Genomic DNA, 23,340 nt, shown 5'->3' on the forward strand with positions numbered 1-23,340 from the left:
AGACATAAATACAAGAACTGTAGATTCTACAATTTTGTCATAACATTATTTTTTTGTGGGGATTAGTCACCCACTTAATGGACTGTATACACCTTTTCCAAAGGTTGTAAGAATAAGTACCTTCGATAACCACATTTAAATAAGAGTAAAAAAAGAATATGTAGATAGAGGTGAAGAAAAATCAAAATAAGAGTGAATAAAATGTCCATGCTAAAACCACTTTAGAACTTTGTAAATAAACATTTTAAACAAAACACACAAATCTTCAAAATTAAATTTTTTAAAAGGGGAAAACTAATTATTTATTCTGGAAAAAATATTTGATACCAGGTATTACTTGGTATTATTATTACCAAGTATTAAATTTGAGATGAGATAATTCATAGCAGAATTATCATCGAGATATTTCATGGTAAAATTCGGCAAAGTTTCACAATAATTCTATAAATCAAAAATACAAACAACTCAGTGATAACATTAAAGCTTTCATTTCTAATCAAGAACAGTCAACTTTTGCTAGACCATTGAAAAATGAACTTGCTCTAAAACACTTGTACTCCCGTAATTGTTCAGAACTCGATTAGAGAGCACAGTGTGATGCAATCAACATTCAGTTTTATTTTAGCAAGGTGAGTTTAAAATGTACAGTAAAAGTCATAGTAATATAAAATGATGAGGTTATGTTTGGAATGGTATTACAACTTTCTTGAGAAGCACTGGAAAAAACTACCTTCTTCTGTCAAGCCATGCATAGTGTCTTTAGCTGTTTTCCTTCTTGGAATTACCATAAAAGGTAAAAACTTATGTATGCTTATTTAATAATTTATTATTTATGTGAAGTCTTTTTTAATGAGACAACAAGATTAATATGCTAACTCTTGGTTTTAGCTCTGTATTTTGTGTACTATTTTGTGTTGTATTTTATGAGGTGGGTATACGGTAGTTAACACCTTGGTAGCTAGCCCCACAATAATAGCACTGTCCATTCAACTTGTCATAAAAATGTTCCTAATAATACTTGTGTAAATATGAGTTCTTTTCATTTAAGCAGGAAACAACTTAAGTGATGTTACTAGATGAGGAATTGTAGATAAAAGATGACATTGAATTTATTGTGCTTGATAAACTGTTTAATTTGAAGATTCCTGCAGACGACTGTCCTTAAGTAATGTCCTAAACCCTCTCTCTTATACTCTGTCATTGTACTTGATCTCGTAGTTACACTGAGCACATCATGGAACATTATAGGAAAACAGCAACATTAACATTGCATTCTGTCATTGACTTATGGATAGGTACTGAAGTAGACAAGTAGATATCCCATCTATATCCTACCAGATGTAGTCTATTTTTTATTGAAAAAGGCCATAGATGAATGAACTAATAGGATGTGCTACTGTCTCGAATTCTATCTTCTCCCTGAGTGTTTGGTCATTGAGTCAGTTAAGGCCTACCGCACACGAGAGACTTTTTGTCGGCCGACTATTTAGTCGTAGTCGGGAGTCAAAGTCGGCCCCATAGTGATAAATCTAAACGCGCACACGGGCCGACCCCAGCAAGACAGTCGGCAGACTGTCCGCAGACAGTCGGGGCATTTTGGTGCTGACCGATTTTCCTGCCGACTGCTCCCCGACTCAACTGTCGTTTCGTATTCATGAAGGCATGGAGATAAGTATGAACGCGCACACTGACGACTAAAATGTCTCTCTGTCTGACAGTTGAGTGCGTTGTTATCATATGTATTATTATTGTTATTATTATTTGTGTGTTATTGTTATTATTATGGCTTCGACAACCACCAGTGCTAGTGTTTTGAGGGACAAGAAAGTCGATAAACTTATCGATGAAGTGAAGGCACGGTCCCCTCTTTATAAAAAGTCTTTGAAGGAGTATTTGGACATAATAAAGGAAATTCCCTCGCTGCAGCAAACCTGTCGACTAAATGAATTCCCATTTGCCTGATTTAAATTTTTTATTTAATCTATATCAAAAACATTAGGATTAACGAGTACCTAGGTTTGCTGCTACAAGGAGGGTATTCAGGGTGTGTTTTAGTAACACATTAATAGCTGAGTATAAAATAAATAGATTTGCCAAGTTTTATCAAAATACATCCATAAACAAGCAAACTACAGCAGTTTACTTGTTCTACATAAGAATAAAATGGAAATTTTAACTTTAAATATTTTGGAATTTCCCTGTAATTATTATGATAACAATACGCATGCTAAATTATATGTTTTTTAAGCTCTGCAAAATGTTTTCTAAAGAAATTGCGGAATATTTTGTTTTTATCGTAAACAAATGGGAAAACCCCATTTTTACCCGATAAAACCCCCCATAAACCCCCATTCTCATAGTCCGATCATGCTAGTTCGCAAACTCGATCGAATAAAATTCATGTAGGTTTAAAAGTTTTTATCAAATTTCATAAATCGGAAGCCGGGGTATTAACAATCGGTCAAAACTATCAACACTCATTCATGAGTACCTACATGAAAAATTTGTCCGGATATTTCCTCAAATCCGAGTATAGAGGTAAATCTGGCCTTTCATGGTTCTCGGACTATAAATTGGATGCACCCAGTATTTTCTCTTACGTTTTCTTGAACGAAATCTTATCAGTAACGCACATATGACAGCGGTTTCTGTCATATACATCCTTTTAACACTCGAAAGACGACTAAACAGTCGTGGCGTGTGCGCACCCATAGTCAACGACCAAACAGTCTTGACGACTTTTCGATTGTCCACCCGACTCCAGCCAGACAGATGGCCAACAGTCGGCCGACAAAAAGTCTCTCGTGGCCTAATGTGACAAAAAATATGCTATAGCTTACAATAAGTAATCCAATTGGTTGGCTTATCCATCAGAAATGAGTAATTTACATCATCCAACTATGTCTGTGGCTCACTTTAACTATACAATTTGTGTTCTAAAACTGGCAACAGCTTTAACATGGGGATGGAATGTATTGTTGTTCAACTTTAAAGCTATGAAAACCCAACTCTACTACTGTAATAAATAAATACTTTTCTCGCCATGAGTAAAAAGTTATAAAGAGTTGAGTAGCAGTTTTTTTCTTTTTTTTCAAAAAAGTAGCCTGAGTAGTTGTTATGGGATAAAATGTGAATAATTCAAGCAAAACTTAATCAAATCCTCTCTGTATGTTCTCTTTTGAGAGAAAAATTTATTTTGTAGGAAACCTGTTCAAAGTTTGAAAATAAAATTGGTTTTCCACTTAAAATTATTGAAAATACTTTTTCCTTTGATCTAAATATATCTTACAAACATTTTATTACGTTAATCGACTGCTCTATCAGAAACACATTTCAGGAGAATGGATCCTCCTACTTGTTCACCTGCTTAAGCAATATGGCTATCAGGCCCCAACACTAGCTAAAGACAAGAGTGAACTACCTTGGGAAGGTTGGACACTAGAATACTTTCGGCTTCAAGGACTCCCCTTGGCTTGGGTCACAAGTAATCTTGCTGGCTTCGCTATTTGGTTCAGCGTAGGGGGTTTCCTTCAGGTTCGTACAACTGAAATGGTTGTCTCATTTTCTCTTATATTATATCTGGCCTTTACATATAAAGGTTTTTTTCTTCCAAGAGGTTGGAGACATCTTTAAATTTTGCATTTGATTGTTCGCATAACCTTGGGCCTGTTTATGAAACCATTGACTTTTATACTGAAATAGTCACCCCAAAGTAGATGGACCCAAATACAGACCCATTTATATGTGTTCTTCAAAAAGATAATAAGCCATAAAAGATAATAGATAAATCAGTAATTCACATCAGAGCACTCTGTTGGGGTCTTAATTAAACTATGTCCATATTGATTGTAAAACTGGTCCCATAATAATTTAACTAGGGATGTAATGTATTGTGTAATAATAGTCACAGATGAAAAGTTTCCGGTAAAGCAAGGGGTGAGCCAGTGCAGTACGAGAGAACTGCACTGACAACATTTAGTGGCATTCATCAAGATGCGAACCCACGACATTGCAGCCATAGTTTTGTAGTGTGACTGAGCTTCCACGTTACAGTGGTACTACTACAGAACACAACACGATCAGCCAGAGCAGTGGAAGTGTCAGCCAGACAGATGGCTGTCCCAGGAGCAGGAGAGGGAAGAGTTCCTGTGGGGTTGTGCAGGATTGTTAACCACAAGTACTGGATCTGCTGTTATTGCTACCCTTATCCGCAATGGAAGTTACTCTACTATCTACTACCGCTTGGATACTTATCCTCTCATTTGGTACTTCCTGCAGTGGCCAGTCTGTTTTGTATTGCAGGTATCAAAATTGGTATTTATTTTAGCAAAAATAACATTTAAGTATTTCTCATCAAAGAATAAGACTAATATCTTGTGTCATTTTAAAATAGAGGAGGATTTTAGTTACTTTCTGAAATATTTTTCAGCATTGTCATAGAAGTTGTCATTATTTTTATAGAGGACCAATGTAACCATAATCCTCTGCACTAGCAACAGAGATCTGGCATATTTTAAGTAAAATTTTCAATTTAACGTAAATGCCAGACAAACGAGATGAATTATGTACCTTTGTGAATAGCCCATTATAGCTTGTTCTTTAATTAAATATCTTAATAATCAATTCAAATATTATATTTGATAAAGAACTGTAATATGACAATATGTCTGAAAGATGAAAGCCAACTGTGTTTTCACTTTTCCTTCGCACATATTAAGGTATGTTAGGTACTGTCGAAACAAATCATACACCTTGTTGAAATTCAAAATGGGTTAATCTAGCTCAGGACTTTAGCTAAGCTAGGCCCGTTAGACTGTTGCTTTTCAAACAAAACTCAATAAATCGATCCAGATTATACCAACTATGATCAAGTCAAGTCACCCTGAAGATGACGCTTTATATGAAAGACTGAAACAATGGTCAATAGTAGTTTTTCATCATTTTGGTTAAAAATGAGGCGACACGTTCTCGCCTGAAGACAAAAAATCTATAGTAATTGGCCGTAGAAGCCTATCAATGAAGATTTCCTTAATTAAGGAATTATTACTTATTGAAATGGTAATATTCCTTGTTGTAGGTACAGAATAAAAACAAGTTGGATATTAGAACTGGCTTTTAACAAGATAAATTAATAAATCAATGTTTTCTTAAAATGATATCAGTCCAAATATTTTTCTGCAGGATTATTTCACCTACTGGGCCCACCGCATCTACCACACTCCGTTCTTATACAAGCGATTTCACAAGATCCACCACAGATACAAGGCCCCAACATGTTGGTCTGTGACGGCATTTCATCCATTTGAGATCTTCACTATGCAGATGGTGCTGGCATCACCCCTGTACTTTCTACCTGTCCACTGGAGTATGTTAGCCTGTACAAGTGTACCGATTTTGAAAATTGGCTATTTATCAATGACTTAAAACTGTGAATAAGATGTATAATTAAATAACTAAACGATACTAAACGATATGAGGAAGGGATATGTACTGTATACCCTCAAATTTTTTGTTATCCTAATTTTCTTATTACAGTAGACTCCGCTCTTTTTCAGATCCAGACACCTATTAACCGGACATTGGTTTAACCGGACTACACTCGGAAGAAGCGACATCTCTTTAACCAGAAAACTTTTATCAGCACATCAGTTTAACTAAACTGCATTACGAGGAAGTGGGCGGTACTTCTTAAACGACTTTTCTTGTGGGAAAGATTTGAAACCAGTGATCACATGTATAAATAAATACATGTACAATGCTCTCCCAAATTAAAAAAAATACATATTTATGCTACTGTTTGTGATACTTTCTCAAATTGTTTTGGGAAGGCTGCGAGGACTGTACAGATTCCGTTCGATTCTTCCAGAGACTGCAAAATTGAAGTTGGTTCAGTCTCTGGTGTTGTCAGTGATGTACTACTGCATTCCTGCATACGGAAACAGTATTTCCCGGGAGGATATGAACCAACTTAATAGACTGCAAAACACCGCAGTTCGTTTTGTCTACGGACTTCATAAGCGGGAACACATATCCTCTTTCCGGGATTCTGCTGGTCTGTTACCAGCCGATGCTGTATGCAGAGTGCAAACTTGTTGTCTCATCCATCGGGTATTATCTCACAGAGAACCAAAATACCTGGTGGAGAGACTTGTGACACGTGGAGCAATTGCTCGACGGAGCACTAGGCAGGACACCCTCCTCCACTTTCCAAAAGTTAATTTGGAAATAGGGAGGAGGGGGTTCTCCTATTTTGGCCCAACCCTTTACAATGACCTCCCCTATAAGTTTAAAAGCCTTTCGGCCTTAGCTTTCAAGAAAAAGGTGAAAATGCATTGTAAAGCAGACGTATAATCTTCTTGTTGAGGTTTTATTATTGTAAATATTTTGTTTATATTATTTGACTTGTAAATGTTTAGTTTTAGTGACGTGAGTTATTCTGTAAACCAGTATTGTATTGAGAAGCGCTCAAGAATAAAGGCATTTTGATTTGATTTGATTTGATTTGACTTTGTACTTTCAGGGAACATCAGTTTCACAGGAAAACCCGCTATCCAGACTGGCCTCAGTCCCGAGGAGTCCAGATAAGAGGGAGTCTACTGTACTAACTTTGTTTCATATACCGTACCTAGATATTTTATTTTACCTTCTAAATTAACTTCTTATTGCCTCCCTAGTGAGTATGCAAATTGCAAAGGCTGTTGATTGATATTGGTGCAATTTTAATATTAAATGCGGATCAGAATGTTATTTTTTATTAAAAAAAATGAATAAGTCCTAGGCAATAATGTCTAATCATAGAGGAAAACATACTAAACAAGGCTTAACTTTATTAAATCTTACAAGTAGAATCAAAGCAGACTAAATTTGCAGGAGAATCCAGCCCTTGATCAGAGTTTGAATGGTTCTGACTAAAGAATGAGTTGATCTAAGTCAGTAATGAGTGTTTATCATGTTATTAATTCAACACCCTTCCTTCTGATGTAAAGATGAGTGAATTACACACTATGACATGTCTGGGTCCTATACATTTATAACCTACATTAACAAAAACCCATTTGACTTGTGTTGTCTAAGATATGCATCCCATTGAATGTATCCCAACTATAATATGAAACTATTTTACAGCATCATTTACTGCTGTTGGTATCTACACCTACTATAATGCTATTCTGGATCACTCTGGTGTTGATATTAAAGCACCCAAGTGGCAATTCTGGAAACCGGATTCCATATTTCATGACAACCACCACCAATACACTCATGTCAACTATGGCTTCAACTGCTATTACTGGGATCTGGTAAGATTATATCAAATCAAATCAATCTTTTTTTAACATTTAAATTGCTATATGCATTTACTAGTCCCCATACATATTTATCAACCTATAAATGATTAAAAGTATTTTTAACCTTTATACTACTTGTTATTTTGTATAAAGTGATTTGATATGTGGGTCATTGGCTCAGCTTGAACTTGATTGTTTAACACTATTTTTAACTTACGATAAAATTAAGAAATCTAATTTGTTTTATACAGGGCACAGCCAAGGCCACACCAAAAAAACAGGCTGTAATGCTCGTCAAGCATGACGTCACGATAGAAGACGGCAATGACGTAATGTTTGCCGTTTGTGATCAACTGCTTGTTTTAATCTTTCCTTGGAAAATAAATAAATAAATACCTACGTCATTGTCGTCTTCTATCGTGACATCATGCTTGACGAGCATTACAGCCTGTTTTTTAGTGTGGCCTTGGCACAGCACACCGGCTGTAAAAGAAGGAAGGCAGACATTTTTGGCCTTTTTATCATCAGCCACTCATACCGTTTCAGTTACCATCAATAATGTTTGGACTGGACAACATCGAGGTTATGCAAAGTATGTGTATTTCAAAAACAAGTAAGGGACTGTGACGCAAAGAACTCTTCGTTGGCAGATTTTTACTCCACACAACCACAGTCTTCTAGTTAGTTATTGTTGTATAAAAAGATATAAAAAGTGTTATCCCACGGACGCAGGTTAGTGAAAACACTGGGAAATGTTTTATTTTCACTAGGAACCACAACGTTGTTGTGCAGAGTAGAAAACTGTCGATTAATAGCTTTTTTTGCAGCTCGAAAAATTTACTCATCAAATAAAGGATTTGATTGACATTCTAAAGTAAGAAGAAATCTTTTCTCACTGTTTTACGATGATTTAAATAGCACTTGAAAGGAACCACAAGAATGTTAATTATCAATCAAAGGGTAGACCCAAAACCACCTACGGTATTTATTCTTCTCTTTCACCGTCTCCATAGATAGCAGATACATTGCCAGCACCTTCTTCTTCCACGAGGTTATCCTTTCAACAGCTGAGCGTCTACTGTGGCAGCGTTGCTCGATACGCGCTGGACGAGAGCAACTTTGTGTGAAAGGTTCTCGCTTGTCAGGCGCGAGCTGCAGGGCTGCGTTAAGGGTCAGTGGAGCCCTGGGCAAACCCAAGAGCAGCGCCCCCCTTTTTTCCTAGTGCTGGCAGGTGGTGGTTTGGGGGCTCCCAGTGGGCGCCCCCAAACCACCAGCGCCCCTGGGCATATGCCCAGTCTGCCCGTTTATAAAAGTGGGCCTGGCGAGCTGCCCGACAGATGCCATGCCGTGTGAAAGAGGCCTTAATTACTTCTCCACAGCCAGACTAAGCTAGTGCAACTGCTCAGTGCATTCTACCGCATGCTATATTTAGTAGTCATTTTTTTATACTACTGTAGAACTAAAATTGTTTTAATTACTGGTCATCATAGCAAACACTTTTGATATTAATACATGGAAGTATTTGCAATTCCCATGATAGTATCAATAGTTTCAGGAAACACAAGAATTGATTATACTCTATAGTAGTTGGATAATTAACTTTGGATAATGAAGTTGATAAATAAAGTATGTAAGACAGTGTTTTTGTTTTTGGCTGAAAGAGGACCAGAGTTGAATGGATCTTTTATATATTTTTTACTATTGAAGTTAGTTATATTTTCTTTTTTTGTTTTACGCTATTACAGTTGATGGGACATAAAAGATGTCACAGTTTGAGTTTACAAGTTCTCTTTTCGTAAAAGGTAAAAAATTGTTTTTTATAGCAGCACAGTCTGGTGATGTCTAAAATCAACTACTTTCTTATTTATTCTAAAATTAGTTAGTAGTGTGCTACCTAATAGAATGGGATTGAATTTTTGACTTCCTCATTTAACCTTTCATTGGTGACACCACAGAGTTTTACTCAGTTTGCATTTGTTTTTATAGAATAATATATGTTATTGCTTGCTGGCAGTTTTAGGAAGTGACAGTACCTTACGTGCATCTTCATTATTTTGCTCTCACACCTCCCCCGCAAAACCCCTATTATTCAGATGAAGCCGGAAGAGTCGCGTAGCAGCCCGGCTCCGTAAGTCACCGATCGCACAGTGGCAGTGTGTCAACAATAGTGTAGCGGTTTTTGTTTGCTACATATTTTTATAAATATGTAAAGCAAAAGTTTCTATTGATTTCATGAAAAACTTTATTGATTATATATGATTTAAGCATTTTTGTATTACTTTTAAAAATATCGTTTGTCTAATGTTTCAACACCCAGAAAAAACTCTGTGTGTCACCGATCGTGTTTTTGGCCTATGTCCCACGGAGCGTTGTGCGGCGCGCACGGCGGCGTCGTGGGACAGGGTAAGTGCAAGAGTGGCGTAGAGCGGGGTTGCGCGTCCGTTCCCGCAAAATCTCGGTAAACATCAAAGGTGCGGGATGGAGCAAGAACCTCCCTGTGCTAGTCCTATTTAATTATACAGGTTTCATAAACTGTTGTTGAAAGACATGATTAACATTATCATCATTATCAATTAATTAATAACATTTTAAAGTCATTTTAAAAGGTGGACATTATTTATTTTAATGTTTAACTTTAATAAAAGTAACAGCCTATAACCTGTAAGGTAAAGTAACCTGATGTATAATATCCTTTATACGAACATTATTTAACCTTTATTTCATTTTTATGTTCTTCAATTAGCGCAGTGCAATCTTAATCGACGCATCTTGATGTTTGTCTGAACAAAAATGACATGACTAACATAGCTGTCCCCAGTGACAAGAAATCTCAAAGAAACAGCAATTTGCTCTTGCATAGGTATACTTTGTGTAAATACAAATACAGTGTAGTACAGAGGTCTCTATCTTGTACACTATCTACTGTGGCCCCCAGACCACCGTGACACGGGTCGTGGGTTAGGTCTTGCGTGGAGCTATACGCGCACAGACGCTCCAGCACGCGCATTTCCACCGTCGTGTGGCCCGCCACGCAACGCGTCGTGGGACATAGGCTTTAAAATCAAAGAGACCCATGAAGGGTTAATTCCATTTCAGAAAGAAGGATTAAGACTTTTTTTCTTTATTGGACGATTCTTTACAGATACATGGAACATATCGCAAAACTGATCATATATACAATGAAAATATATTCTATGGTTATGGAAAATCACTGTCAGATGCAACAAAAGATGAACTTGAAACAGAAGCTAATGAAAGATTAGCGGAAAATATTAAGGCTCATCGAAGATTAACTAATGTTTTATTAAAGGAATAAATGCAAGAGACAAACAATTAAGCTTTTATGAAAATGATTAAAACATATTTTTTTCAAATGGCCCCAATTAACAGCATAGTTTAAACATCATACTTTTCTTTTCATTTTACCTGAGATTTCTATTTTTCTACTTTTCAAAGAAGAGAAAAACATAATATATTGTAATAAAGTACAGTATCCTAATCATCCTTAAATACACAAGGTAAGTGCATTTAAGTCAGATAATTTATAATATTCAGTTGAGGTATGTGGTTAACTACAAAGGTCAAGAAGTTAGAATTTAAATTTTACACTGACACTTTATTCAAAACTCAAATATTTCACAGGGTAAGACACGAGTTTTAAATTATTACTCTAACCACAGATAATTTTAAAAAACACTATTCTATTCCTAAATGTTATAAAGCCACATTATTGAAACAGTATTTAGATTATCAAAGGGAGGGGGATTAACATGAATAATGAAATAACTTTGCAAGTGAAAAAACTGCTAATATTAAAAAGCATAAATTAATCTATAATGAACTACCTAACAGTACAACAAAGCTTACTTCTTAAACTAACATTATACAAAATAAATAAGTAATCCATCTTTAAGTTGATAAATAATATAAGGAATAAATAACTTTCATGAAAGACTTTCTCTACACCTATCGGAATAAAACCATTTCAACAATCATTAACTTGTTAATAAATAATTAAAATAAAATTACTCAATATTTATCATTTCTATAAAAATACAAATCATCACACATGGAAAGCTCAAATCAACTAAGTTACATTTATCAGTCTAAAATATCACAATAATGAAACCATATTTTTGGTTTCAAAAATATGAATTACAAATGTGCAGTATGGGGGAAAAAACATTATACACGTTGTGGAAATAATAGTACTTTTTATCACTAGGAGCGAAAGTGGTTTTTTTCGTAGGCAATCACATTTTAATACGATTAAGTACCAAAAAGACAATTTTGCTCCGTGTGATGAACACCTATTTTCATCATATTGTGGAAATATCCTTCTAATCGTTACAAAATTAGACCACATAATTTGAGGTTATACAAAGTCGTCATCAATGTTTACATTTCTGTTATTTACAAACATAACTCTAATATCGGATGATTAGTAGCGTTTTTATAATGCACTTATACAAAATTTGAGGTTAGCGAACCGAAAGATTTACCATGTGCTTTTTCGGTTCCCTATTTGAAGTTAACAATGATTTTTCTGGCGATTTAAAGAACTAATGACGGCTACTTTCCGGACAGAATGATGAAAATAAAATTAATCAACCTGTACAACCTTCTATTTGGAGAAGATTTTTTATTCGATCTTCAACCAAATGTAAATTTAATTAAGATTGTTCCATGTTATTTTAAACTACAATATTTTACTGATCTCAAATAATTATAAGACTATTTCTAAACTTAAAACTAAGTAACTATCAGACTTTACTCTCAGGGAACACTGACTATGGTACTGATGTAGACAATATCCCATCTGTTTGGACTACCTGCGGCTAGTTACCTAATTGAAAAACTATAACTGAAGTGGATGAGACTATTACAGAATGAGCTGTAGTCAAATCGCTGTTTTCTGTCTTGGTGGCACAACAAATATTTTAGTTATCCTTTCAATTGGGTTTGAGTAAAAGATGGAAGGTTAGAAAAACTTATCTGACAACAGCATTGTTGGAGGTTGAATTCCATTATGTTTTCTTTTGCTTTAAAACTGGTTATAGCTTGAAAATGCCTTTGGGATGTCTACTTTGATGTATCAATAGTCAAATCTGACATGATTACTCACTGGGTGTTAGAGAGGGACCGGTAGAGCCTTGTCTTGTGTAGGAGGAAGTTGTTGCTGATGACCAGAGTGCGACCCTTGGTCAAAGTCTTCAGCAGCTGGGAAAATCGCCACTTGTGTGTTGTGTCTTGTCTCAGCGTTAGACTCAGCAGGAAGGTGGAGCTCATCTGAGGGTCCCACTTGATGCTGCTGATCTTCACCTGACTGCCTTCCTCAGTCTCTAGCTGGATGTCCAGGGTACAGCCCCTGTAAACAAGGAAAATTTTAAGTAAAAAAAGGAGTTTTAAAATTACTAATTACTGTAAGAATTTGATGGTCCTTTACAATGTGAGTTGCCAGAAAACAAATCAGTAACTGTTAAGGTTATTTTTTCGTGGTTAAATTATGGATTTGAAATGTTATGAGCTATTTGGAATGTTTTAATGAAAGAAATTGTACAGAGATTGGGACAATCACATTCATAGCCTCTCATAAAAGACTGTAAATGCATATTATTAATCAATATTTTTACTGATTAGAAAGGTTGTTCATATTTTACGAAGGAAATATTTAAACAAACAACATGATAGAATTGAGCAATCACAGAGTTTCAAAACGTTTTTGGAGGTCTCCCTCTTTTCCCACCCTGCTCTCTCACAGGAGTCGCTATGTGCTCAATGGTGCCTTGGAAAGGGTGCAGCCCCAGTAACCAAGGGAAATGGTAAGAAAATCCATATGGATTGACTTCATCAGAGATAAATGTTAGGAGAACTATACGTTGAAAATAATTGTCAGCTACTCGTCCAATTGTTCCTTTTCCTCTGTGCACCAAGAAATCCTGAATTGGGAGAAAATAATTTCCACATATCCAAAAAAGAGAATGACAGGTTCCCAACTTAAATTTGGTTCAATCACTTTTACCATGGATAAAACATAGTCCCTTAGTAGATTTTCCATCCTTATAAAACAGCTGAAGCCAATTTTATTGTTAGATCTGTTCGGTTTTCTGTAGATGTTGTGTTTTGTTTACAATTTAAAATTGGCTTCAGCTGTTCCATTAGGATGGGAAATCTACTCAGGGACTATGTTTTGTCTTTGTTTTTTTTATTTGTCAACTGAAAATGGACTTCAAAAACAGTTAACACCTCTTAAACTAGGGTACCTACTAAAATCTACTTAGAACTACTAGATTTCTGTCATTCATACATGGCAGTAGTGTAGATTTTCCTTCACGTCATTTTCATCTTCTGTTAGAGAGTAAGACCAATTGTCACATAGGTGTGGGATAGATGAGTACCGGTTTAAGTAAAGAGCACAGCACTGGTCTCAGATTTGAAATATTATTTTTAGTATTACCATTTGAGATGGGGACGCTACCTATGTGCGTATTGTAACTCAAATATAAGTGAAGGATAAATGTAGAATGGAGTGTGATGAGAATGGTGATAGAATGCTTGGCCGAGATTGGAGCTTGTCGGGGATCTTAATTTATAGATAGCCTTAGTATTTTCTTCTTCAAAAGAAAAGAAAAATGATTGATTTTTACCTAAGACCACAGGGCTCGCAGACAGACTGGGCCAGTATCTGGCTGGCGACTGTAGCCAGCAACTCTCGTGGCAGCAACACCTCACCACAGGATAACTGTGCAGACTTGGCAGCCCTCAACTCCTCACCTAGCCTCTGGGCCAGAGCTGAACATGCTACTTCCCACTCTGCTTCCTCCGCTACAGACAGAATTACAATTTAGGACTTAGTTTGTAATATCTAGGATCTATATTTAAGCTTTTGGATTTGAGCGTTAAGGATTTAAAATATACAAACCCCAGGAACTCATACTAGAAAAACCGCTAGAGGCAGCCTGGAACTAGACCTTAACCCTTATCAGATAACTTCATCTTTGTTTTGGGTATAAACTTATCACTGAAATTAATGAGAAAAGAAAACTATGGGGTCTTGCTACTAACGTGGGAAAAGCTCTTTGCAGTTAGGGTTTCCACTTCAGATGCAAGTCTTTGTTTTGTTGACAAAGTGTCTACGCTTGAGGAAGGTGTGATGTATAGGGATGAGAGTATTGATAGTGGATGTTTTCAAAACATCCCTATTTTTCTATCATTGTTCAAGGTTTTTTACATTGATGACGCTACCAATGTTTTTATACATCAATGTTTTTGTCGAACATCAACGTATTTGGCCAAATATTAAAATAACAATGTTTTCCATAACTGAATTTTATAAGTTTTGACAAAAATTTCATTGTTGGTCTTAACAAGAAACTAAATTTTTGTATGTAACTTATTTATTCAATCGAAAGGCTGATGAAATACTATTGAATCCAAAAAAATACATATATACCTATACCTGGACTAGACTGGGTCTGGGTTAACAAATAACCCTGCCGCAGCAAACCTGCAGACTAAGTAAATTTCCCTAAGCAAATTTCCATTTGCCTGATATGATTTTCTATGAAATATATCTAAATAACATTAGGTTTAACAAGTACGCCTAATACCTATCTACTGATAATAATAGGTACTTCCCTATAGGGAAATTCGCTAAAACATAATATTATTAAGTTAAAGTGGTTAAATTCCATTTCTAAATTAAATGGCAAATAGGTACATTTTAATATTTTTTTTTAATAATATTTTTTTTTTTAACAAGTAAGTTACCAGTAATAGCTACTTCCCTATAGGGAAATTCGCTAAAAGGTACTATCGAGTTAAGTGGTACTGTTCAATTTAGTTTTTAAATTAAATGGTGGAGGTGAAACTAGTTTTAAGGCATTTTAAAAGGACCAACATATATATATCCCATCTATATGGACCAGCTCTCGCTAATTTGTTTACTAAATAAGAACGTAGTTGTGTGAACCAGTCACAGAATGCGCTAGTGTCTGAAATTCTATTTTATACTTTATTTTTTGTTGCTGACCAGGTTCTCAAGTCATAACAGTTGCTATTATAGCTCACCATAAGTCATTCCCTAAGTTTGAATTGGTAAAAAAGTTTGTGTACTAGACAGAATTTAGTAATTTAGATCAGCGCAACTATAGATGCCTCACATCAACTACGACAATTTTGATAAAAAACCTGGCTACAAATTTAACATGGGGATGGAATGTCTAAGGTCATGATTTGAAATAGTGCCATACTGTTTCCACAGAATGCAGAACAGAAAACTATTTTAATTTTTGGATACCGGTAAGTCCAAATATATTAAAACCCAATTGCAGCCCACCTTTGCACTCAACATTATTTAAATTCTCCACTATTAAATATGTAAAAATAAAAAGTAAAAACCTTAATCAAAGTATTATAAACAATAAAAGGGATGACAATACCTTAAAATATTTTTATCTTTTGTTCTATATACACAATCTAACATAAATTATTAAGTGAATAATAATCGTTCGTCTCAGGTATTCAAAAGCCTCCCAATTTTTCACTAACCCACCACATAATTGTCATTAAAATAAGGAACTCCAATAATACTACAGTAATGTGAAACTTAAATCTACCCAAGCTGTGCAACGGAACCAGACTGGCAATAAAAAAATGACACAAAACTTGATCGAAGCAACCATCATCAGTGGTAATTGTTTAAAGGAGAAATAATCTTAATCCCAAGAATAACGATGATTTCATCCAAATTACCCTTTGAATTCAAGCGACTACAATTTCCTTTGCGTCTTGCTTTCCCAATAACCATTATAAGGCAAAAGGCAATGGCTGACTATCGCCACGCCGGTTTTAATTTAGAAAATGCACCCTTTTCACACGGAAAGCTGTATGTTGCGTGCTCACATGGTGGTAGGTACGCCTAAAAAATTATATATTTATACACCTAATGAAAAAACAAAAAAAAACATTGTTTATCCACTGGCAATTAGGTAAAATAAATATTATATTAATTTTATTAATACATTTTTATTATTTATTGTAAAGAACAAATTACCAATTAACTTGGTTATTTATGTACCTTAGTGATATGTCTATATGTGATACATATGTCTAAGGAATGTCGGCCTTATAGTCACTAACAAGACTACAAGATCGCGCCACTCATCCTACACTCATCTCCATTCATACTTGGCTTAAAATACCAAGCTAGAACAAATTAGCGCAGCAACGCACGCCAGGTAACTGCTAGTAATATAAAAATATCTGAATATTTTACTTGTTTCATGATTTACCGCAACATACACAACTTATTGCAGAATCCACTTAGAATCATTTTAGCAAGAAGTGTATTTATTTTGGTACTTAACTGATACTGTTTTAGAAAAATTTATCAAAATAAACACTTGTAAATATTTCAACTTGATTTGTAATCAAGTTTAAAATATAAATAGCACTTCAGTTAAACAAAAAGCAGTGAAGTTGAAGAGAATGATTAAAACAAAAGCATGTAGGTGTGGTATGAGTGTGTCATGATGAATCATTCTTGACACATGTGGTATTGGCGTGATCATTATCAAATACCTTACACGTGGGTATACAGTGACATCTGCGACCTTACCAAGTGGCATGTAACCATAACCTGAATGTGTGACTGACTGGCATTATATAAACAAGGAAATTAAGTCACATGAGCAAGAATTTAGCAAGGTTTACTTAATAATCGAGAAAGCACCTTATTTTGCAATGAAACAATACAATTATAATTCCCTAAATAATTCACATTTTGGATGGATGGTGAAAAACAAATAAATTAAACATATTTGCGTCCTTAATTGAGTATGTCTATATGTGATACATAAATCACTATGCCAAGTCTTGTCTTGACAATCTATTTTGTGGGCAAAGAGATTCTATTTTGCTAAAATAGTCAATGTACAAGTTAAGACAAAAAAATGTTTACTTCAAAAATAACAACTCCAAGCTGCCTCTCTCCCCCTTTGATTAAATAAAAATACTCACCTATGAATTCTGTATAACTCAAAAATATACAGGGTTAGGCAAAAGTCTGGAACCCCCCAGTTAACTTTTTAACGTGTTGCAGTGGGAAAACCAAACTCGGCACATGTTTACAACATAAGAAATTGCACTTTTTCATCAAAGTTACAACTTAGCCCCAGCCCCCAAAATGGGGTATTTTGGGGACAGTCCCAAATTTTTTAATGTAAACACCTATCATGTGACCCCTCATTTTAAAGGGTTTCTAAAGAAAAAATTAAATGGTGCAAACTAGAGGTCAATATCGCACCCCTAATCAAAATGCCTGTCATTTTGAAATATCCCCTATTAACTTTTTAACAGGTTATAGCAGGCCATTTTGATTAGGGGTGCGATATTGACCTCTGGTTTGCGCCATTCAATTTCTCTTGATAAACCCTTTAAAATGAAGGGTCACATGATAGGTGCTTACATTTGAAAATTTGGGGCTGCCCCCAAAATACCTCATTTAGGGGGCTGGGGCAAAGTTGTAACTTTGATGAAAAAGTATGATTTCTTATGTTGTAAATATGTGCCGAGTTTGGTTTTCCTACTGCAACGTGTTAAAAAGTTAACTGGGGGGTTCCAGACTATTGCCTAACCCTGTAATAGGGCAAAGGCCTATTTTTAACCATATGATTCTTAAGTTTTGTCATTTACTATTGGATACTAAAGTATAGACATCCTATCTTTATGGACCAGCTGTAGCCAATTGTTTATTGAAAAGAACACGGTAGTAACAGAATGGCTAGGATATAACGTTCAATTTTCTGCCTTACTTTATGTTGCTGACCAAGTTGATGAGTTCCTATATAGGCCTATATAGCCATTGACTTAATAGTCAAAGATATAGCTCACAATTAGTCATTCCATTAGTTTGACTCAGTAAAAAGTTTGTGTGTTTTAGTCAAAGGTTTTAGTAAAGTATGTAATTCCATGTTGAACTAGAGTGATTAGATAAGCACACAATATGGGAACTCATGTTACCACCAGTTAGTCAATATATTTTAAAAGCAGAAGTAGTGTTCATGATTATCCTTGACTGAAGTCATATTTTTATGTATTTTGGATCTGTTCATGTTTTTATTCAATAAACTATTTCCTATCTCATCTATTATAACCTACTTTCAAAAGTGATAATGTATATTTATAAATACTGTAGTTCAATCAAAGTAAGTTGTCTTAATACAGTAAGCATTGTTTACAAGAGGTTTATTATTCCAATTAATTAATTTAATTGCTAAAAGTACAGTAATATGATTTAGGCCTATTTTAATTTAATTTCAGCTGTTCTTAGAACATGGTTCTAGTACGAAGAGTGGATAAAATGGTATCAGCAATCTGACACATACTTTTCCCCAAGAGATTACCAACAAACCCATATCATGATGAAAGTATGGCATTTTATGAACCATAAACTACTAAACTTAACCGTAATTGGTGAAGCCTTTTTTACAAAAATTTAAACTGTTTGTTATTTTATGTTTTTATGGGGAAATTACAATAATTAACCGCAATTTTTACAGCAATTAGGGTAACCACTTTATTTAAAAGGGTTAACATGGGCTTTCAATCCCTAGGTTGCTAAGGTGATCATTTTTGTTGGTCTGAGCAAATGTACAGTATCAAGACACATTGAATTGAAACGACAACTCTAGATGTACCTATGTAGTTTGTTTGGAAATATAACTCTTAGTTCTATACATAACAAGAGCGTATGAAGTTCTATAGTTACTACATACCTTCTACTATAGATCTATACAAATCCAGAGTCATGTTAGACGGTAAATTCTGCACAGCAATCATAATAAGTCAGAACCCAAACTATCACAACTCAGATAAATCTGACAACTTTCTTACAAAGAACAAAGAAGCTCGCATCCAAAGTTGCTATAGGTCTACTCCGTCCCCAGGTGAAGCGTAGCTTAAACTCCAAACACTCTGCATTGGCAGTAAAAGTCAAATAAAACAGCTGATGCTGGTCGCTGGTGCACAAAGGAAAGCCGGTCCCCTGGTCTTGCCCCTCTATTCCTTCTCCTTCATCCCCTCGTCTAGGTCTAACTTCCCCTCAATTCGTCATGCATTGTGAGTGTGGGGAGAGGGGAGGGGAAGTATTTCTCCCCTCTGTCTGGCTCTCCGACTCTCCCAACAATGACCAAGCCGAGCAATCAAATTGTTATTCAACGTATCGTTATCGTTGCGAATGTATACTTGGTAAATTGGGCTTCGTTTAGATAAACTACAAGTTTTGTCTATACTGTATTCAGTTGCAACGTACTGTAAGATTTGTTCATAAAATACTGTATTTGAATTTAACTATTGTTATTTCTATACTGTATTTTGGTTAAAATTCACTGGATCACATAAACTTATAAATTTTTTTAGTAAATGGAAGCTTATGTCTTCGATGTTTTGTAACTCTAAACACTGTCATTAGAGGGCAATGCTCAAATGGTTTGTAAAAAACTAGTCATCGTTATCGATGACACAAAAATTTCGCCCACTCTAGGTACTGGGCTAGAGACAAAAACATACTGTACTAGCTAATAGACAAATATTTTCTCCTGTCAAATCCTTAAAAGCACGGCAAACAAAAATCTGCCTATTCTTGTACAGTAATTTGAAACAAAAATATTATTTTTTTAGTGTCTCAGTTTCATTTTTTTAGTGTCTCATTTTGAGTTTACATAAATTAGTAGTTTTGTTATTCATTTACTTTTTCTGTTTGGTTCTGTACGATCAACCACTTTTCTAGTTTATATATACATAAACATGCAGATTTTTTAGAAGCATTGCTTTGTCATTTACTTTTGAATTATTTAAGCATTAAAATTATACACGTGTGTCAATTGTACGTAATTTATTTTGAAAATTATAAAACTACCAGATCAATATAGTTAAATAGAACCTTTTGTACTTTTGTGCCAAATTATTTTATTGATAATAAAATTTGATTTGCTTTTAAGCTCTTAAATACTTGTGTTTTATTAAAAACCAAAATAAACTGTTATTAAATAGGCTATAAATACAACCGTATTCATTGCTATAGGTCTAAATGTTGTACAAGAGAAATTGGTCATGAATCTAATAACAAACATAATATTAATACATCATGGAACTATTGATCACGTTTCTTAGATGACTAACTTACCAACATATTATTATGTTTCTGTCTGTTGTCAATAATTTTGTCAGTTTCATTAATTTTCTGCCTAATATAAACTTAAATATATTTAACTCATTTTGTTTTTATTCGTAGTTCTTTTGGCAATTAAAATAAGCTTAAAATCCTCTTATTTATTTCAAAACTGCAAAATACCCCCCAAGAATTTGGTTAAATGATGCCACTGAATTTAGGTTTGGTAATAAATAAGGGCAGTAAATGTTGTTTTTATTTCAAATGTATTCTCATTTTCAGAATCTTCATTAAATTTCCAATACCAATAGTACAAAGTCATTGGGATTTAACATCTGTATAAGCCCTGTAATTTGTTAGCCATATTATCTAAGCAATTGCAATTATATTGAAAAAAATCTTATTTTGTCCGTTATAGCCTACCTGTGACGGTATGGAAACCTAAATTGGTGCCATTTGTTCACTAATAGTATAACACATAAAAAGTGTAACACTAACTTCGTTCCACCCTGTATAACTAAACAGTAATGCACGAATCATGAACTTAACCCTAAAATAATAGAAACAAAGTTCCGTCGACACTAGCGATCGGTGTCACCGGACATGAACTAGACACGAAAACGAGCATCAAGTACGTATACGTTTCAGGACTTTGGGAAATGAATCCTCATACTAAAAGGAAGAAAAAAGTTTATGTGAAGGTATGTTCGAAAATGCATATTTACCCAGTTATCCTCCATTTTGTTTTTTATACAAAAATATTTCTATCCGTGAAGTTTTTCATTTGATGATTATGAAATTTGTTCTGATATTAAATTTCAAAATGGCGGCCTTAAACTTAAATAACTCAAAAACGGCTAATTCTATAAAAAATTCAAGAATACTTTTTTTTAGCATTTTAATTCAATATCTTATTTTATTTTATTTTATTTTATTTTATTTTACATACCAACGGACAACTCCATTTTTACATTAATACAACACAAAAAGATGGAAACAATATTCATAACAATAATATAGCATTCGCTCTGGCCTTATAAAAATACATGCATTTGATAATAAAGAATTCTGCCTAATGATTCAACAAGAATAAATAACATTTACAATAAATAACATTAACAATAAATAACACTTACAATAAATAACATTTACAATAAATACTTATACAAACAACATAGATAATAAATATATACTGAAATAACAAGAAAACAATTCAAATAGACAAGAAAGACCCTTCAATTAGATTTAAAAATGTACGATTCAAATATATAATATTGACAATGAATTTTCAAACTAGGGACTACGTTGAAGCTTCCTCTTCATCGAAGATACACTGTCCAGGAAGAAGTCTACAGTCTCTGGCACGCTGTTGCCCGCCCTTTGCATGCGGACGAGTGCGGCATTCATCCCGTAGTTTGTGCGGTGCAAACAGGTCTCTCGAACGAGTGCGTAGAGGAGTCCGAAATTGAATCTGCTGGAGCATATCAGGACAGTCAAATGAGCCATTAAGGAGCTTGTGCAAGACAACGAGATCAGCGATGTTCCTCCTGGTCTCCAGATGCTGAAGACCCATCTCACTATAGATTTCATCAATCGGGACTTGGCGGTACAGGTAGCCATTCCAAACATATCAAACGATACCAAGATCAAAAAGATCGGGCAGATAACTGAAATACAACACAACGTTTTTTGTGTAAAAATAAGGCAAAATTAAGGGGTCCCCGACTAACTTTGCCATATTTTTACACAAAAAACTGTATATTTCAGTTATCTCTTGTCCGATCTTTTCGATCTTGGTATCATTTGATAGGGAATTAAAAATTCCAAAAAAGTATTCTTGAAATTGTTTATAGAATTAGCCATTTTTGAGTTATTTAAGTTTAAGGCCGCCATTTTGAAATTTAATATCGGAACAACTTTATTATTTTTTTCTATCATAGGTCTTGTGTATGTTAACATGGTTACAAAATTTCATAATCATCAAATGAAAAACTTCACAGATAAAAATTCTAATGTATTAAAACAAAATGGTGGATAACTGGGTAAATATGCATTTTCGAACATACCTTCACATAAACGTTCTTCTTCCTTAAGTATGAGAATTCATTTCCCAAAGTCCTGAAACGTTTTTTATCGACACCCTGTATAGTTGAGAAATTCGAGTAATATAGGGAAGTTCAAAGTAAACCCCCTCTCCCCCCCTCACACCACTGTCTAGTTCCCCTACCCCGTATATTTAATGACAGTCAACCATATAGCTATCGTATTTTTAACTGACAGTTTCTTAAGTTCTACTACCCTACAAAAACACATGTGTTAGCCAACGTTATAACTACTGTAGTTGATGTTGATACAGTAGTTATTTTCGGAATAACATATCCAGGTGCCAGGACTGGATATTAGCATACATAATTTCGGAACACATTCAGGTTAGGGTGTTAACATACAAGCAGACGTGTAGAACCGGAAGGGTAAGTCAAGGATATTTACGTGTCGTAACACTTCGGCCCAAGTAACACTTCGGCCCAGTAACATTTCGGCCCGAAACCCTCAGATGTGGCCTACGGCCCAACTCTCTACCTGCCCACTAGTAACACTTCGTCCCAACAAAATATTTGACAGGTTAGGTTAGGTTAGGTTAGTTTATGTTAGGTTAGTTTAGTTTAGTTTAGGTTAGGTTAGGTTAGGTAAGATTCCACCGATTCTCCGTCATGTGAGGTCAGAGGATGCAAGGGGTGACGGTTGGGCGACATTCCACCAGAGGGTGGTTGCAAAGTATACAGGTCATGTACCTCTTACTACCTGAACTGCGTTCCTCAACCCTTGTCAATTTTTCGTCGGGCCGAAATGTTACTCCATTAGCTTATTTAATCATCTGTAAAA

The 23,340-nt window shown here is 34.8% G+C and overlaps 2 protein-coding genes across 2 annotated transcripts; one reads left to right on the forward strand and one right to left on the reverse strand.

Annotated features, from left to right (window-relative positions):
- Positions 1–581: 581 nt before the first annotated feature.
- LOC128990795 (lathosterol oxidase-like) lies at positions 582–10,653 on the forward strand. Its single transcript, XM_054413375.1, has 6 exons — positions 582–793; positions 3,338–3,534; positions 4,054–4,302; positions 5,182–5,365; positions 7,126–7,298; positions 10,429–10,653. The coding sequence occupies exons 1-6, from the start codon at positions 670–672 to the stop codon at positions 10,600–10,602; spliced, it is 1,101 nt and encodes a 366-aa protein (XP_054269350.1). The 5' UTR covers positions 582–669; the 3' UTR covers positions 10,603–10,653.
- Positions 10,654–11,824: 1,171 nt separating this feature from the next.
- Positions 11,825–19,263, reverse strand: LOC128990796 (protein charybde-like). The gene is made up of 3 exons (XM_054413376.1): positions 19,064–19,263; positions 13,934–14,111; positions 11,825–12,654 (listed from the first exon to the last, which is right to left on the reverse strand). The coding sequence occupies exons 1-3, from the start codon at positions 19,125–19,127 to the stop codon at positions 12,408–12,410; spliced, it is 489 nt and encodes a 162-aa protein (XP_054269351.1). The 5' UTR covers positions 19,128–19,263; the 3' UTR covers positions 11,825–12,407.
- Positions 19,264–23,340: the final 4,077 nt, after the last annotated feature.

This window comes from Macrosteles quadrilineatus, unplaced genomic scaffold, assembly GCF_028750875.1.
Source record: "Macrosteles quadrilineatus isolate MER2022 unplaced genomic scaffold, UCM_ALF_1.0 Scaffold_3__2_contigs__length_128488019, whole genome shotgun sequence".
NCBI classification, from domain to species: Eukaryota; Metazoa; Arthropoda; class Insecta; order Hemiptera; family Cicadellidae; genus Macrosteles; species Macrosteles quadrilineatus.